This window comes from Panulirus ornatus, chromosome 48 (assembly GCF_036320965.1).
Source record: "Panulirus ornatus isolate Po-2019 chromosome 48, ASM3632096v1, whole genome shotgun sequence".
Lineage (NCBI taxonomy): Eukaryota > Metazoa > Arthropoda > Malacostraca > Decapoda > Palinuridae > Panulirus > Panulirus ornatus.
Genome location: NC_092271.1, coordinates 15,830,181 through 15,843,472, shown reverse-complemented (window position 1 = coordinate 15,843,472; position 13,292 = coordinate 15,830,181). Strand labels below are relative to the sequence as shown.

The 13,292-nt window shown below is 42.0% G+C and overlaps 1 protein-coding gene across 1 annotated transcript in view; it reads left to right on the top strand.

Moving 5' to 3' along the window:
* AGO1 (protein argonaute-2) overlaps positions 1 to 13,292 on the top strand; it is a 237,315-nt gene that overhangs the window by 50,670 nt on the left and 173,353 nt on the right. The window contains exon 7 of the mRNA XM_071690453.1: positions 7,481 to 7,623. Coding sequence (XP_071546554.1) covers positions 7,481 to 7,623 — 143 coding nt within the window. The remainder of the gene's footprint in view (positions 1 to 7,480; positions 7,624 to 13,292) is intronic.

Genomic DNA, 13,292 nt, shown 5'->3' with positions numbered 1-13,292 from the left:
AAGTTTGAATGAAGAAAAACTGGAGGAAGTGAAGTGTTTTAGATATCTGGGAGTGGATCTGGCAGCGGATGGAACCATGGAAGCGGAAGTGGATCATAGGGTGGGGGAGGGGGTGAAAATTCTGGGAGCCTTGAAGAATGTATGGAAGTCGAGAACATTATCTCGGAAAGCAAAAATGGGTATGTTTGAAGGAATAGTGGTTCCAACAATGTTGTATGGTTGCGAGGCGTGGGCTATGGATAGAGTTGTGCGCAGAGGTGAATGCTGAAATGAGATGTTAGGACATATGGGTGAGGTGGTTGATTGAGTAGTAAATAGGAAAGAGAGATAAGTGGTATAAAAAGAGCATGGTTGAGGAGCAAGAGTGTTTTGATGGTTGGTCACATGGAGAGAATGAGTGAGGAAAGATTGACCAAGAGGATATATGTGTCAGAGGTGGAGGGAACGAGGAGAAATGGGAGACCAAATTGGATGTGGAAAGATGGAGTGAAAAAGATTTTTGAGTGATTGGGGCCTGAACATACAGGAGGGTGAAAGGCATGTGAGGTAGCGCGAGGAAAAGACAACAAAGGCCACATTCGTTCACACTCAGTCTCTAGCTGCCATGTAATAATGCACCGCAACCACAGCTCCCTTTGCCATATCCAGGCCCCACAGAACTTTCCATGGTTTACCCCAGGCACTTCACATGCCCTGGTTTGATCCATGGACAGCATGTCGACCCCGGTATACCACATCATTCCAATTCACTCTATTCCTTGCATGCCTTTCACCCTCCTGCATGTTCAGGCCCCGATCACTCAAAATCTTTTTCAATCCATCTTTCCACCTCCAATTTGGTCTCCCACTTCTCCTCATTCCCTCCACCTCTGACACATATATCTTCTTGGTCAATTTTTCTTCACTCATTCTCTCCATGTGACCAAACCATTTCAGAACACCCTCTTCTGCTCTCTCAACCACTCTCTTTTTATTTCCACACATCTCTCTTACCCTATCATTACTTACTCGATCAAACCACCTCACACCACATATTGGCCTCAAACATCTCATTTCCAGCACATCCACCCTCCTATACATAACTATCCATAGCCCACGCCTCACAACCATATAACATTGTTGGAACCACTATTCCTTCAAACATACCCATTTTTGCTTTCAAAGATAACATTCTGAACTTCCACACATTTTTTCAACGCTCTCAGAACTTTCGCCCCTTTTCCAACCCTATGATTCACTTCCGCTTCCATGGTTCCATCCGCTACCAAATCTTTTCCTAGATATCTAAAACACTTCACTTCCTACAGTTTTTCTCCATTGAAACTTACCTCCCAATTGACTTGTCCCTCAACCTTACTGTACTTAATAACCTTGCTCTTATTCCCATTTACTGTTAGCTTTCTTTTTTCATACATTTTACTAGTCTTAGTCACCAGCTTCTGCAGTTTCTCACCCGAATCAGGCTACCAGTGCTGTATCGTCAGCAAACAACAAATGAATCGCTTCCCAAGCTCTCTCATCCACAACAGGCTGCATACTTGCCCTTCTTTCCAAAACTCTTGCATTCACACGTGTGTGTGTGTGTGTGTGTGTGTGTGTGTTTGTGTGTGTGAGGTTTTCAGAAGAGAAGAGAGAATGTTGGGATGAAGAATATGGTGAGAGTAAGTGAGCTTGGAAAGGAGACTTGTTTGAGGAAGTACCAGGAGAGATTGAGTGCAGAATTGAAAAAGGTGAGAGGAAATGACGTAAGAAGAGTGGGGGCGGAATGGGATGCATTCCAGGAAGTAGTGATGGCTTGCGCAAAAGATGCCTGTGGCATGAGAAAGGTAGGAGGTGGCCAGATTAGAAAGGGTAGTGAGTGGTGGGATTAAGATTGTTAGTGAAAGAGAAGAAAAAGGTGTTTGGACGATTTTTGCAGGGAAATAGTGCAAGTGACTGGGAGATGTATAAAAGAATGAGGCATGAGGTCAAGAGAATGGTGCAAGAGGTGAAAAAGAGGGCAAATGAGAGTTGGGGTGAGAGTCTCATTAAATTTCAGGGATAATAAAAAGATGTTTTTGAAGGAGGTAAACAACATGCGTAAGACGAGAACAAATGGGAATATCGGTGAAGAGAGCTAATGGGGAGGTAATTACAAGAAGTGGTGATGTGAGAAGGAGATTGGAGTGAGTATTTTGAAGGTTTGTTGAATGTGTATGATGATAGAATGGTAGAGAGATGAGGTGTTTTGGTCGAGGTGGTGTGCGAAGTGTGAGGGTCTGGGATAATGGTTTGGTAAACAGAGAAGAGGTAGTGAAAGATTTGCAGAAGATGAAAGATGGCAAGGCAGCAGGTTTGGATGGTTTTGCAGTGGACCTTATTAAAAAAGCGGGTGATTGTGTTGTTGACTGGTTGGTATGGACGTTCAGTGTATGTATGGTTCATGGTGAACTGCCTGAGGATTGGCAGAAAGCATGCATAGTGCCATTGTACAAAGGCAAAGGGGGTAAAGGTAAGTGTTCAAATTACAGAGGTATAAGTTTGTTGAGTATTCCTGGGAAATTATATGGGAGGGTATTGATTGAGAGGGTAAAGGCATGTACAGAACATCAGATCGGGAAAGAGCAGTGTGTTATCAGAAGTGGTAAAGGATGTGTGGATCAGGTGTTTGCTTTGAAGAATGTATGTGAGAAATACTTAGAAAAACAGACGAGTTTGTATGTAGTATTTATTGATCTGAAGAAGGCATATGATAGAGTTGATAGTGATGCTCTGTGGAAGGTATTAAGAGTATTTGGTGTGGAAGGTAAGTTGCTAGAAGCAGTGAAAAGTTTTTACCAAAGATGTAAGGCATGTGTATGTGTAGGAAGAGAGGAAAGTGATTGGTCTCAGTGAATGTTGGTTTGCAGCAGGGGTGCTTGATGTCTCCATGGTTGTTTGATTTGTTTATGGATGGGATGGTTTGGGAGGGGAAGGAGGGGAATGCAAGAGTTTTGGAGAGAGGGGCAAGTATGCGATCTGTCGTGGATTAGTAGGCTGGGGAAGTGAGCACTGGTGGCTGATTTGGGTGAGAAACTGCAGAAGCTGATGACTGAGTTTAGTAAAGTGTTTGAAAGAATAGAGCTGAGAGTAAATGTGAATAAGAGCAAGGTTATTAGGCACAGCAGGGTTGAGGGACAAGTCAATTGGGAGGTAAGTTTGAATGGAGAAAAACTGGAGGAAGTGAAGTGTTTTAGATATCTGGGAGTGGATTTGGCAGCGGATGGAACCATGGAAGCGGAAGTGAGTCATAGGGTGGGGCAGGGGGCGAAATTTCTGGGAGTGTTGATGAATGTGTGGAAGATGAGAATGTTATCTCATAGAGTAAAATTGTGTATGTTTGAAGGATTGGTTCTATCGATGTTATGTGGGTGCGAGGCATGGGCTATAGATAAGGTTGTGCGGAGAGGGTGGATGTGTTGGAAATGAGATGTTTGAGGACAATATGTGGTCTGAGGTGGTTTGATCGAGTAAGTTATGAGGTATATGTATTATGTCTAGCATATGTCCAAACCATTTTAGCATACCATCTTTAACTTTCTTGATTACTGTCTCCTTCCATACCCATGTACTGAAAGAATGTGCCTCTGAACTTGCACCTGTGCTCGTTCATCTCTTACATTTCTGCTTAAAAACCAAAACTTTTCTTCTTGGAAACATGCATTGATACATCCCATCCCTAAGAAGGTTGACCGTTCTGACCCCTCTACCTATGGTCTTTCTTCTCCTAGGAAACATGCATTGATACATCCCATCCCTAAGAAGGGTGACCATTCTGACTCCTCTAACTATGGTCCTGTTGCTTTGACAGCCACCATTTCCAAAGTCTTTGCACTGAATCCCTCCTCATCTCCCATACCTGAAAACACTCCAAAAATCAGCCTTCTCTCTTATCACCGGTATGGTTTCTGTAGGGCGAGATCCTCTGGTGATATTCTTTCCTATCTTAATAATGTCTGGTCATCATCCCAGAAAGATTTTGGGGAGTCATGTGTAGTTGCCCTTGACATATCTAAGGCTATTGATAGTATGTGGCATCAGAGTGTCATCTCTTAAACTTTTGGCTTTCCTCCCTCAATTTACTCCTTCATATCTAGCTTTCTCTCCAACCGATTTATCTCTGTGGTTGTTGATGGATCAGCCTCTGCACTATTCGCCATCAACAGCAGTGTCCCTTAAGGTTCTTTCCCATCCCCTACACTCTCTCCTTTTTCTGAAATGATTTCCCCTCCTCCACAAATAATCCAGTGCATTTATATGCTGATGACTCAACGCTGCATTCATCCATCTCCTTCAATTCTGCTCCCTCTTTTCTCACTTGATCTGCATCTCATCTTGACACAGCTTCCTCAGTAAACTCAGTCTTGGACAGGATATCTTATTAGCTTAGACAAAGTCTTGTTAAGTTTACTGCCTCCAAGACCCAGTTTCTACCCATCTCTCTGTCGAAAACTCGTCACAGCTCTCGTCTCTTCTTAAACAGTTCTGTGGTTCGACCTCATGACTCAGTTAACGTTTTTTTTTTTTTTTTTATACTTTGTCGCTGTCTCCCGCGTTTGCGAGGTAGCGCAAGGAAACAGACAAAAGAAATGCGCCCCCCCCCCCATACACATGTATATACATACGTCCACACACACAAATATACATACCTACACAGCTTTCCATGGTTTACCCCAGACGCTTCACATGCCTTGATTCAATCCACTGACAGCACGTCAACCCCGGTATACCACATCGCTCCAATTCACTCTATTCCTTGCCCTCCTTTCACCCTCCTACATGTTCAGGCCCCGATCACACAAAATCTTTTTCACTCCATCTTTCCACCTCCAATTTGGTCTCCCTCTTCTCCTTGCTCCCTCCACCTCCGACACATATATCCTCTTGGTCAATCTTTCCTCACTCATCCTCTCCATGTGCCCAAATCACTTCAAAACACCCTCTTCTGCTCTCTCAACCACGCTCTTTTTATTTCCACACATCTCTCTTACCCTTACGTTACTCACTCGATCAAACCACCTCACACCACACATTGTCCTCAAACATCTCATTTCTAGCACATCCACCCTCCTGCGCACAACTCTATCCATAGCCCACGCCTCGCAACCATACAACATTGTTGGAACCACTATTCCTTCAAACATACCCATTTTTGCTTTCCGAGATAATGTTCTCGACTTCCACACATTCTTCAAGGCCCCCAGAATTTTCGCCCCCTCCCCCACCCTATGATCCACTTCCGCTTCCATGGTTCCATCCGCTGCCAGATCCACTCCCAGATATCTAAAACACTTCACTTCCTCCAGTTTTTCTCCATTCAAACTCACCTCCCAATTGACTTGACCCTCAACCCTACTGTACCTAATAACCTTGCTCTTATTCACATTTACTCTTAACTTTCTTCTTCCACACACTTTACCAAACTCAGTCACCAGCTTCTGCAGTTTCTCACATGAATCAGCCACCAGCGCTGTATCATCAGCAAACAACAACTGACTCACTTCCCAAGCTCTCTCATCCCCAACAGACTTCATACTTGCCCCTCTTTCCAAAGCTCTTGCATTTACCTCCCTAACAACCCCATCCATAAACAAATTAAACAACCATGGAGACATCACACACCCCTGCCGCAAACCTACATTCACTGAGAACCAATCACTTTCCTCTCTTCCTACACGTACACATGCCTTACATCCTCGATAAAAACTTTTCACTGCTTCTAACAACTTTCCTCCCACACCATAAATTCCTAATACCTTCCACAGAGCATCTCTATCAACTCTATCATATGCCTTCTCCAGATCCATAAATGCTACATACAAATCCATTTGCTTTTCTAAGTATTTCTCACATACATTCTTCAAAGCAAACACCTGATCCACACATCCTCTACCACTTCTGAAACCACACTGCTCTTCCCCAATCTGATGCTCTGTACATGCCTTCACCCTCTCAATCAATACCCTCCCATATAATTTACCAGGAATACTCAACAATCTTATACCTCTGTAATTTGAGCATTCACTCTTATCCCCTTTGCCTTTGTACAATGGCACTATGCACGCATTCCGCCAATCCTCAGGCACCTCACCATGAGTCATACATACATTAAATAACCTTACCAACCAGTCAACAATACAGTCACCCCCTTTTTTAATAAATTTGGTATTAATGTAACATCCAGTTTTTCTTGGAAACCCCACCTCACAGGAATAGCTAGGTCTGCCCCAAAGAAATTGGGTGTCTTGTTTAGATGTCAAAATTTCTCTTCTGAACAGTTGCTCCGTTTAGACAAGGAATTGATACATCCTTGTATGGTGTACTGCTCTCACTTTTGGGGTGGTTCTATCTCTATGCATTCTTGACAGAGTTGAGTCAAAAGTGACTTTTAAACTTTCTCAGGCTAATTTCCAAACTTGAACCCCCCTTGCACTACCCCACAATATTGGTTCACTTTCCCTCTTGTACGGGTATTAGTTTGTTTTTTGCTCTCGACAGTTGGCTACTTGTGTGCAATACCATGCAATACTCAAGGGTTGGCCATTTTGATACCTGCTTCTATTCCTGCATGCCTAAGCTATAGAAAATCTATATTGTCTCATGTTTTTTTTCCAATGACTATGACCTCCAAAATTCATAAATACTTTGTCTTTTCTTTTTCTATTTCAATTAAGGCCCAACCTTGGTGTGGACTTTTGTCCGTGACTGGAGCCTTCAACATAAAGATAAGATACCACACCTTTCTTTTCTTTTTCTATTTCAATTAAGGCCCAACCTTGGTGTGGACTTTTGTCCTTGACTGGAGCCTTCAACATAAAGATGAGATACCACACCTTTCTCTTACCCTTTCATTACTTGATCAAACGACCTTACACTAGATGTCCTCAAACGTTTCATTTTCTCTTTTCATATGTCTCAGGGGGTGTAATCAGATACATTTTAGGTAGAAATAGTAGGTAGGAAAATTTGAGAAAAGCCTTGCAAACACTGTGTCAGACTTCCCCTCTGCCAGTGGCCTGTTAAGGGTGAGGCACTAAAAGCATAAGAAGCAGCTCTGGAGTTCACTAGTTATGGAGACTCTAACTATGGCCACTCCCTAGGGGGAGTCCCAGAAGGGAACAAATGTCAGAGATATAGATGAATAGGTAGATAGATGGACTTTTATGATGCATAGATAAGAATGTTAACATTTTGCACGTCTTTTTCCTGTGTCAGTAACCACAGTTTACAGAGTCTAAGCTGTGTTACTTTTTTGAATAGCTCTAGGATGTGATGTAAGTAGATAAGGTTTATGTATATAACTACATTTTCTGGAATTTTAACATGATGTATAGCTGTGTTTTATCTCTTTCAGTGTCAGCAACAGCATTTTATAAAGCCCATGCAGTGATAGAATTTATGTGTGAAGTTTTAGATATACGGAATTTTAACATGATGTATAGCTGTGTTTTATCTCTTTCAGTGTCAGCAACAGCATTTTATAAAGCCCAAGCAGTGATAGAATTTATGTGTGAAGTTTTAGATATACGGGAAATAGGTGAGCAGCGCAAGCCTCTCACAGACTCTCAACGTGTCAAGTTTACAAAAGAAATTAAGGGATTAAAGGTAGGGTTTGCTTTTTTATTGTAATTGCATTGATGTGACCGTACCATATGTTTCTTTGTTCCGTTGCATTTGCTTCCTTTGATATTTTAACATTTAACTTTAAATGGAGCATTGGTCTAATTATTAACTGAGACCAGCAGTAGGTAGTTAAAGATTTTATGTAACTGATTGATATTTATAGTATTTTTTCTCCCTGTGGTCAGTCACATAACCATTAGTGTCTTTCAACTTAAATTGGGATGACTTTCTAGCTCAGAGATGTATCGGATATCTGAATTCAGAGATCTGCGGATGTGTATGTGGATATCATGCTTATGTATTTTGTGTATGTGGATGAATGTTTCTAGAAACAGCTGATTCTGATGCAGATGTCAGACTGTGATATAATCTCAGATGCAGATGTTTTTAGGATGTTTTGTTATATATTTTAATAGATTAAGAATTCATTCATTATAGAACATCAGTAATTTCCAAATGGCAGCTACGTTCATTACGAAATACTGTATGATTGTATTGTGATATAATCCTAGATGCAGATGTTTTTAGGATGTTTTGTTATATATTTTGATAGATTAAGAATTCATTCATTATGGAACATCAGTGATTTCCAAATGGCAGCTACGTTCATTACAAAGTACTATGTGATTGTAGTGTCTTATTGTGATGATGAGTTTTAGCCACATTGTAGTTTCTTATTGTTATGACAAAATTCAGCCACACAAGTTGTGCATTATCAGGATGTGGGATGGGGACCTTACTCGTCATGCACCCTACCGAACCACTTCGCCAACCTCCACCCTTTTGAAATTGGTTAACTTAACTCTTAATCTGTTAACAGCTATTCTCTCATCAGTTAGTCATTTAGAATTTAAGGTTCAAGATTGGCAAGTTTTTCTTCAAAAACTAAAGTTCCTCTGCCTTTTCTGCTAAAAGTCACTTATGTTTTGCATCATAAATCAAGCTACCACCACTGTATACCTGTTCAGTAGGGACACTGCTTGGGGTACAGCAAAGATATCGAGAAGTGACCTTTGCCAAATCAGGGTAGATTTTTGTCTTTTCTTTTCTACCATCGCAAACTATCTTCACTTGTTCCATTTGCTCTTTTCATTGTGATACCTCTCATTACCTTCCATTGTGCTCTTCCTTGCTGCATGTGTCTCTTCTGCTTCATTATCACTACTGGAAGCAAGAATACAGATCATTACTTCATCTAATGTTCCATAGGTGTTGCTTGTGTTGATTGTTTTATGTTTTGTCGTCTCTTCTTCATTTTCTGGTTGGTTCGTCATCATCATTTGCCTTGGCGCTCAGCTGAGTCAGCTTTTCACATAGTTTGGCAACTGATGATTTCACTTGATCAGTGATGTGAGAAGAGGAAAAGAATTTACATTTATATCTTGGGCATGAGAAGAAAGATCATGAAGGCAAGTGTTTTGGGAGCAGCTGAGTGAGTATGTTAGTAGTTTTGATGTAAGAGACCGGGTTATAGTAATGGGTGATTTGAATGCAAAGGTGAGTAATGTGGCAGTTGAGGGAATAATTGGTGTACATTGGGTGTTCAGTGTTGTAAATGAAAATGAAGAGCTTGTAGATTTGTGTGTTGAAAAAGGAATGGTGATTGGGAATACCTGGTTTAGACGGCGGCGGGGCTAAGTGAATAAATAGATAAATATATATAGGGGAGAAAGAATACTTCCCACGTATTCCCTGCATGTCGTAGAAGGCGACTAAAAGGGAAGGGAGCGGGGGGCTGGAAATCCTCCCCTCTCATTTTTTTTTAAATTTTCCAAAAGAAGGAACAGAGAAGGGGGCCATATGAGGATATTCCCTCAAAGGCCCAGTCCTCTGTTCTTAACGCTACCTTGCTAATGCGGGAAATGGCGAATAGTATGAAAAAAAAAAAAAAAATACATATGTAAGTAGGAGAGATGGCCAGAGAGCGTTATTAGACTATGTGGTAATTGATAGGTGCGTGAAAGAGACTCTTGGATGTTAATGTGCTGAGAGGTGCAATTGGAGGGATGTCTGATCATTATCTTGTTGAGGCAAAGGTGAAGATTTGTAGAGGTTTTCAGAAAAGAAGAGAGAATGTTTGGGTGAAGAGAGTGGTGAGAGTAAGTGAGCTTGAGAAGGAGACTTGTATGAAGAAGTACCAGGAGAGACTGAGTACAGAATGGAAAAAGGTGAGAGTAAAGGATGTTAAGGGAGTGGGGGAGGAATGGGATGTATTTAGGGAAGCAGTGATGGCTTGCGCAAAAGATGCTTGTGGCATGAGAAGAGTGGGAGGTGGGCAGATTAGAAAGGGTAGTGAGTGGTGGGATGAAGTAGTAAGATTATTAGTGAAAGAGAAGAGAGAGGCATTTGAATGATTTTTGCAAGAAAATAATGCAAATGAGTGGGAGATGTATTAAAGAAAGAGGCAGGAGGTCAAGAGAAAGGTGCAAGAGGTGAAAAAGAGGGCAAATGAGAGTTGGGGTGAGAGAGTATCATTAAATTTTAGGGAGAATAAAAAGATGTTTGGAAGGAGGTAAGTAAAGTGCGTAAGACGAGAAAAAATGGGAACATCAGTGAAAGGGGCTAATGGGTAGGTAATGGCAAGTAGTGGTGATGTGAGAAGGAGATGGAGTGAGTATTGTGAAGGTTTGTTGAATGTGTTTGATGATAGAGTGGCAGATATAGGGTATTTTGGTCAAGGTGGTGTGGAAAGTGAGAAGGTTAGGGAGAATGATTTGGTAAATAGGGAAGAGGTAGTAAAAGCTTTGCGGAAGATGAAAGCCGGCAAGGCAGCGGTTTTGGATGGTATTGCAGCGTAATTTATTAAAAAAGGGGGTGACTGTATTGTTGACTGGTTGGTAAGGTTATCTAATGTATGTATGACTCATGGTGAGGTGCCTGAGGATTGGTGTAATGCTTGCACAGTGCCATTGTACAGAGGTAAAGGGGATAAGAGTGAGTGCTCAAATTACAGTGTATAAGTTTGTTGAGTATTCCTGGGATATTATATGGGAGGGTGTTGATTGAGAGGGTGAAAGCATATACAGAGCATCAGACTGGGGAAGAGCAGTGTGTTTTCAGAAGTGGTAGAGGATGTGTGGATCAGGTGTTTGCTTTGAAGAATGTATGTGAGAAATACTTAGAAAAACAGATGGATTTGTATGTAGCATTTATGGATCTGGAGAAGGGATATGATAGAGTTGATAGAGATGCTCTGTGGAAGGTATTAATAATATATTGTGTGGGAGGCAAGTTGTTAGAAGCATTGAAAAGTTTTTATCAAGGATGTAAGGCATGTGTATGTGTAGGAAGAGAGGAAAGTGATTGGTTCTCTGTGAATGTTGGTTTGCGGCAGGGGTGTGTGATGTCTCCATGGTTGTTTAATTTGTTTATAGATGGGGGTTGTTAGGGAGGTGAATGCAAGAGTTCTGGAAAGAGGGGCAAATATGCAGTCTGTTGTGGATGAAAGAGCTTTGGAAGTGAGTCAGTTGTTGTTCGCTGATAATACAGCACTTGTGGCTGATTCATGTGAGAAACTGCAGAAGCTGGTGACTGAGTTTGGTAAAGTGTGTGAAAGAAGAAAGCTGAGAGTAAATGTGAATAAGAGCAAGGTAATTAGGTACACTAGGGTTGAGGGACAAGTTGAGTGGGAGGTAAGTTTGAATGTAGGTAAACTGGAGGAAGTGAAGTGTTTTAGATATCTGGGAGTGGATTTGGCAGCGGATGGAGCCTTAGAGGTGGAAGTGAATCATAGGGTGGGGGAGGTGGCGAAAGTTCTGGGAGCATTGAAGAATGTGTGGAAGTCTTATCAAAGCAAAAATGGGTATGTTTGAAGGAATAGTGGTTCCAACTATGTTATATGGTTGCGAGGCATGGGCTATAGATAGAGTTGTGCGGAGGAGGGTGAATGTACTGGAAATGAGATGTTTGAGGACAATATGTGGTGTGAGGTGGTTTGATCAAGTAAGTAATGAAAGGGTAAGAAATATATGTGGTAATAAAAAGAGTGTGGTTGAGAGAGCAGAAGAGGGTGTTTTGAAATGGTTTGGTCACATGGAGAGAATGAGTGAGGAAAGATTGACAGAAAAGATATATGTATCAGAGGTAGAGGGAACGAGGAGAAGTGGGGGACTAAATTAGAGGTGGAAGGATTGAGTGAAAAAGATTTTGAGTGATCGGGGCCTGAACATGCAGAAGGGTGAAAGGCGTGCAAGGAATAGAGTGAATTGGAACGATGTGGTATATCGGGGTGGACGTGCTGTCAGTGGATTGAACCAGGGTATGTGAAGTATCTGGGGAAACCATGGAAAGTTGTGTGGGGCCTGAATGTGGAAAGGGAGCTGTGGTTTCGGTGCATTATGCATGACAGCTAGAGACTGAGTGTGAACGAATGTGGCCATTGTTGTCTTTTCCTAGCGCTTCCTCGTGCATATGCGGGGGAGGGGGTTGTTATTACATGTTTGGCGGGGTGGCAGCAGGAATGAATAAGGGCAGATAGTATGAATTATGGAGGAAGTGAAGTGTTTTAGATATCTGGGAGTGGATCTGGCAGCGGATGGAACCATGGAAGCGGAAGTGGATCATAGGGTGGGGGAGGGGGCGAAAATCCTGGGGGCCTTGAAGAATGTGTGGAAGTCGAGAACATTATCTCGGAAAGCAAAAATGGGTATGTTTGAAGGAATAGTGGTTCCAACAATGTTGTATGGTTGCGAGGCGTGGGCTATGGATAGAGTTGTGCGCAGGAGGATGGATGTGCTGGAAATGAGATGTTTGAGGACAATGTGTGGTGTGAGGTGGTTTGATCGAGTGAGTAACGTAAGGGTAAGAGAGATGTGTGGAAATAAAAAGAGCGTGGTTGAGAGAGCAGAAGAGGGTGTTTTGAAGTGGTTTGGGCACATGGAGAGGATGAGTGAGGAAAGATTGACCAAGAGGATATATGTGTTGGAGGTGGAGGGAACAAGGAGAAGAGGGAGACCAAATTGGAGGTGGAAAGATGGAGTGAAAAAGATTTTGTGTGATCAGGGCCTGAACATGCAGGAGGGTGAAAGGAGGGCAAGGAATAGAGTGAATTGGAGCGATGTGGTATACCTGGGGTTGACGTGCTGTCAGTGGATTGAAGCAAGGCATGTGAAGCGTCTGGGGTAAACCATGGAAAGCTGTGTAGGTATGTATATTTGCGTGTGTGGACGTATGTATATACATGTGTATGGGGGGGGGTTGGGCCATTTCTTTCGTCTGTTTCCTTGCGCTACCTTGCAAACGCGGGAGACAGCGACAAAGTATAATAAAAAAAAAAGTATGAATTATGTACATGTGTATATATGTATATGTCTGTGTGTGTATATATATGCATACGTTGAGATGTATAGGTATGTATATGTGCGTGTGTGGATGTGTGTATATACTTGTGTATGTGGGTGGGTTGGGCCATTCTTTCGTCTGTTTCCTTGCGCTACCTCGCTAATGCAGGAGACAGCGACAAAGTATAATAACATTGAAATTTATAGGTATGTATATGTGCGTGTGTGGACGTGTATTTATATGCATGTGTTTGTGGGTGGGTTGGGCCATTCTTTCGTCTGTTTCCTTGCGCTACCTCGCTAATGCGGGAGACAGCGACAAAGTATAATGAATAAATATAAAAATCTTAGTTCAAGATACGTTGCAACTCA